The sequence below is a fragment of the Cotesia glomerata genome, linkage group LG6, assembly GCF_020080835.1.
Source record: "Cotesia glomerata isolate CgM1 linkage group LG6, MPM_Cglom_v2.3, whole genome shotgun sequence".
Classification (NCBI taxonomy): Eukaryota; Metazoa; Arthropoda; class Insecta; order Hymenoptera; family Braconidae; genus Cotesia; species Cotesia glomerata.
Genome location: NC_058163.1, coordinates 27,409,578 through 27,414,923, shown reverse-complemented (window position 1 = coordinate 27,414,923; position 5,346 = coordinate 27,409,578). Strand labels below are relative to the sequence as shown.

The window sequence follows — 5,346 nt, the reverse complement described above, 5'->3', positions numbered from 1 at the left end:
TCTTTTGTGTTTTTAATTCTTCAATCGCATGGACTGCACGCAAATCACTTGTCTCTTTCTTCAACGACACTCAGGTTGCGATAAGAACAATAATGATTATGTGTGGCTGTAAATTACTTATAATAAATAATAAAATATGTTTATTCTTCTAGTTATTTATACTTTTATAATTTAAGTATTAACCCTTAATACTTACATATATTTAAATTACAAACAATTTAATAATATATTATTTATAATCAAATTAACAGGAAGAACAATGGACTTTACTTTTGACGTGACTAAAACACCAGTTATCGGAAAAAGGTGGCTGAAACGTCAAGTGGAGGATGAAAAAACAGCTGGATCACCTAGACGTTCATTATCACTATCACCTGCTGATAGTAATGTTGTTTCTAGTTGGAAGAGACCCTGGATGTCACAGGTATGAGTTTATTTTTTTATTTCTTCCAATAATTAATTTATATTAAATTAATATATTAAATTTCAACAAATCCTTTTTTTTTTGTTTTAGGGAAGAGTAAGAGAATGCTTAGTGAATCTTTTAAGACCTTTCGGTCAGCCGGTAGGCTTACCAAAGAGTCCTTCTGTAAGTAAACTTTATAATTATATTTTATTATATATTCTAAATTAAATAATGATTTTTTAATTGTGAGAATAAATGAAATCTCTTTTAACAGCTACGCAATAAAATCTAGCTCTTAAAATAATGTAATTCTCCAATTAAAATTTAATCTCAGTATACTACAATTTTTATAGTATGAAAATCCGCTTTATGCTTAATTATTTCTATTTTCTTTTATAAGCTTCTGTTAGAATTATTTTTTTCATCAATTTTATTAATAAAAATGAGCCGGATAAAAAATGTAAAATACTAATGAGAGATTTTGTTAAAAATAGAAATGAGTTTTAGCAAGAAATACTTAAAATATTAAAAATAAATCGTAATTCGATAAAAAGTTTGTAAAACATTGCAATCTCGTAATTACTTGGAAAATTCGTTTGGTTCAATATTGTGTTAATTCATAAAATAACTTGATAAAAAAATTTAATTAATTTTCTTCACTTAAATCCCTTGTATGCTCTGCTAGTATTTTTATCAATTACTAACTATTATTTATAAATCATCAGGTAATATTCAGTCAAAGCTCAGATTTGATGGAAAGACAATCGTCAATGGCATCATCAACCGAAGAAATGTCGGGCGCAAACAACGACCTGAGTGGTGGATCTCGACGTGACGATGAACAATTTGGAGTTTTCAAGGACTTTGACTTCTTGGAGTACGAAAGTGAGAGCGTTGAAGGCGAGAGTACAGATAACTTTAATTGGGGAGTTCGCAGACGTCCGCTTAGCGAAGGCGAAGAACGTGAGCCTAGTTTACGACAATTTGAAGAGAGTCTTAGTGAGAAAACACTTTCGTCTAATAAACTTACATCACGGGTAAGTTTTTATTTAATAATATACTTAAAAAAAAAAAAAAAAAAAAAGAAATTAATTTAAAAATTTTTCTCACAATAACTTTCTTGCTGAAAAAAAGTTTTCTAAACTTGGGAAAAAAACAATTTTTATTAATTTATTTATTCAACGCCAAGCGGCAATATACATAAAGATATAAATTAAACAATAATTAAATTTATTAAATAAATTTAATCAAGTAATTTATATTTCGTTACATGAATTTTGGATTAAAACTCACCAGTTGTCTATCTAAAATTCTTTTTTTCTAAATCAAAAAAATTTTTTCAAAAAGAAATTTAAGAAAAAAATTAATTTTTTATTACAACATTGATTATTTTTTAAAAAATCCATTTTTTCTCTCATGTACTTGTATTTATTAATCTACAATAATTTATTTTACTAGCGTGGAGTTGCCGAAGAGTCATCTGACGACGAAGTAGGATCAGAATCACCATTAGACGAAGTCCCCTCAGGTTCCGGGGCGGGCCAGGAAATAAACAACATCCCGGGAATGTTTCCTCCATCTTCACTATCCCTGATCCCAAGTCGCTCTCGCCACGACTCGTCAACACGATCGGACACCTCCGGATCCAGCGCTGGCGATCTAGGAGACGTGACACCGTGCAACGCATCCCCGAACCTCTCCGCCTTAATGCCGTTCCGTCAAGTAGTGCGTGACGACGCGGAAGAAATCTGGCGTCAACAGATCCAAAGTTTGATATCCCAGCCGCCGTACAATATTTTAGAATTTTTCCACCTACTCAGCCGGATTCTCCGCGACGTCTCCAGCAAATCCGTCGGACTCTCCCGAGAAGCCGTGGCATTGTTAACAAACGGCAGCACCGCTGCGTCTCAATTAGCGTCTCAGTTATCTAGTCACGCAGAGTTACTGAGCTCCAAGGCAGAGCCTCCATTAGTCTGGTTTTCATTGACCGTGTTTGGAAGCCAGCGGCTCAGTGAAACTTTGAGATTCAGCATGTTTGAAATCCAGGAGCACCTGGAGACCTTTTTGGACAAAAAAGACCACGCGACAGAGTGTCTGGAGGCCGTGAAAGCGACTAACAAATTACAAGTTCTCGGAGGAGACTCTTCTGCTGGACAAGATCAGAGCTCTGAAGAAATGCACCTAGTTTTAGGACGCGCGTTTTATAAATTGCACTTCCAGCTGCTGCTGATGATTGAAGCGTCCAATAAAATGCTGCTGTCTTTAACGAAAGCTTCGAAGAATGTGACGGTCCAATTGCACGACATGTCTGTCGAGATGTCCATGATGAAGACGGCGCTGTGTCGAGCTCTGGAAGAAAGCACCGAGAGCGAGCGCGGAACTCCAACTCCAACGCCGAGTCCGAGTCCGCTGCCCAGTGGCTCGGAAGAAATGTCCAGGGTCGCTGAATTTTTGAGGTCCGCACGCTGGTCGTCGGCGCTCGAGGCTGTGAGGATACACCGGGCTCAGTGGCCCTCCGATCCGTTCCACGACGACGATGATGTTACTACCGCGGTTAATATGTACTGCAGACACTTGGGTCAAGAGCGCTCCGATTTGTTCGTTGTTACTAAGACCGACTCTGAGATGACGGATATTTTTGATAGGTTGATGGAGAGTCTCTTCCGTGTGCTAGCCGCTGTTACTGGGCTTGAAGCTGCTGTCAAAGCTGTTAGGCTACCGGGCTCTCATCATTCGAAACTTGACTGCTAGATTTATTAATCACAAATAGTATCTTATTTTTATTCATACTTTATTAATTGTTGTTACTGTTAATCGTTTAGAAGTTATTAATTGTACATTTTTAGTGCAAATCGTACTTTAGCGCGTGATACAGCCTTTAAGGCATTTATATTTACTTTTTCTGTTTGTTTTTTTTTTTTTTTTGACCAACTTTAATTAATAATTAATTATTCTGAGAGTAAAAAAACCATGGCGGTGTTTTATTATAATTCGATACCAGTGTATTTTAAGGCGACCAAAATTGTTTATTTTTTTTTAATTTTAATATTAGCTTGTCATTAAAGCTTTATTTTTCTGAGTAATAAAAAAAATGAAACTGGGAGTCGATATTTAGATCTTAATAGACTGATTAGTTAATTTTTAATTGTTTACAAAAATAGTATATTGAAGTACCCATTTACCAGTTAAAATCTTGCCGAAAAAATTTTTTTTATACATTTGTACTTTAAAAAAATGTTTTTTTTAACATTGAACAAAATCGATAATCAATAAAAATGAATTATTTTATAAATTTAAATTGAGTTTCTAATAAAATTAGAAGTAGAATACCGTAATACTGGCAATCGGGTACTGTACACATGAATAAATTTTTTTAATATCCGTGATGATGAAAATTGAATCAATGTCAATTAAACACAATACAAAATGAATAGTAATAAAAAAAATTAATGTAACTATTTGATAAGAAATTGAAAATTATCAATATTAAATATTGACAAATAAAATATCTGTCCTAGTTATAATTAATAAATAAATTTATCCAAATAAAAAATAAATAGTTACTATTTATTTCTACTGTCACTACGTGAACTATAAAAAATGAAAATTTTGCTTTATTAAATAATGACTTTTGTTAAATTGCACTGTACTTTTTTAACTATTGATATTTTTAAAGATATAAGCTCATCTTGAGGTTACACTCATCAAGAGCTTTCTATAATTATTTGATAGTAAAGTAACTCAAATAATTATGAAGACTTTATTTAGTCAAATGAAATAAAACGAATTAATTTTTACACAAAAATTAGTTAGTTTATCGACAGAAAACGACTGTTTGAATTATTTGAAATATTCGAATTATTCGAACTATTCGATTCGAACACTATTCGCACACCCCTAATATATATATATATATATATATATATATATATATATATATATATATATATATATATATATATATATATATATACACTTGATGAGTGTAATGTAGGGATAAGCTTATATCTTTAAAAAAAATCAATAGTTGACAAGATAGCAATGTCAGTTCTTAATTATTGACATTTTTAAAGATATAAGCTCATCCCGATGTTACACTCATCAAGAGCTTTCATTTGAGTACCCACTTGCATTTTTTATATATTTTTCATATATTTATATATATAATATATAAAATATATGAAAAAATGATGTGGGTACTCAAATGAAAGGTCTCGATGAGTGTAACATCGGGATGAGCTTATATCTTTAAAAATGTCAATAGTTCTCAAGATACAAGGTCATTTCTTAATTATGTATCTAGAGATAGAGAATTTTCGAATGCAGCCTAAATACTTATCATCATAAATTGACTACCACTAAATTTCACTAAAAAAAAACAACCAATTTTATCATATGACTATCCTGGAAACAAATTTTTCTTATTTTCTTAATAATATCATGAATATATAAAAGAAGAAATAAAATTCAGTAAGATTGAAAGGCAAACTTGAAAAAGAAAAAAAAAAATAAAAAATAAGGAAGATTTCAGCATCTGTTCTTTGTAAAGCGTGACTGTAAACTTGGTGAATTTAGTTTGGCACCCTTTTTCTTCATCTCTTTCTTCTTTACTTACTTATGTACGTGCGTTCCGGCGGATAAACGCTTTGGCGGGGCACGTGCCCCGCTTTTGGTTTGGTCGCAAATGTTTTTTTTTTACAATTTCACATTTATTATTATTTTACTTAACTTCTTTTTTCAATTCTTACAACCATAGTCTTCAGACTTCATCTTTTCTCCTTATTCTTCTCGCCATCCGTTTTTTTTCTTGTGTCGCGAGAGGCAATCATAAAAGTAATGTATATAAGTGTCGTATTTCTGCAACGGATCGTGTAAGAGTAAGCACCCACGTACCCAAAATTCACTCGTTAAGTATTAAACAATAGAAGCAGGTGACGCTC

At 32.2% G+C, this 5,346-nt stretch overlaps 1 protein-coding gene across 1 annotated transcript in view; it reads left to right on the top strand.

Annotated features, from left to right (window-relative positions):
- The window catches only part of LOC123268098 (protein furry-like), a 4,159-nt gene extending 363 nt beyond the window's left edge, over positions 1 to 3,796 (top strand). The window contains exons 2-5 of the mRNA XM_044732980.1: positions 177 to 424; positions 515 to 589; positions 1,132 to 1,443; positions 1,865 to 3,796. Coding sequence (XP_044588915.1) covers positions 177 to 424; positions 515 to 589; positions 1,132 to 1,443; positions 1,865 to 3,157 — 1,928 coding nt within the window. The 3' untranslated portion in view covers positions 3,158 to 3,796. The remainder of the gene's footprint in view (positions 1 to 176; positions 425 to 514; positions 590 to 1,131; positions 1,444 to 1,864) is intronic.
- The last annotated feature ends 1,550 nt before the right edge of the window (positions 3,797 to 5,346 follow it).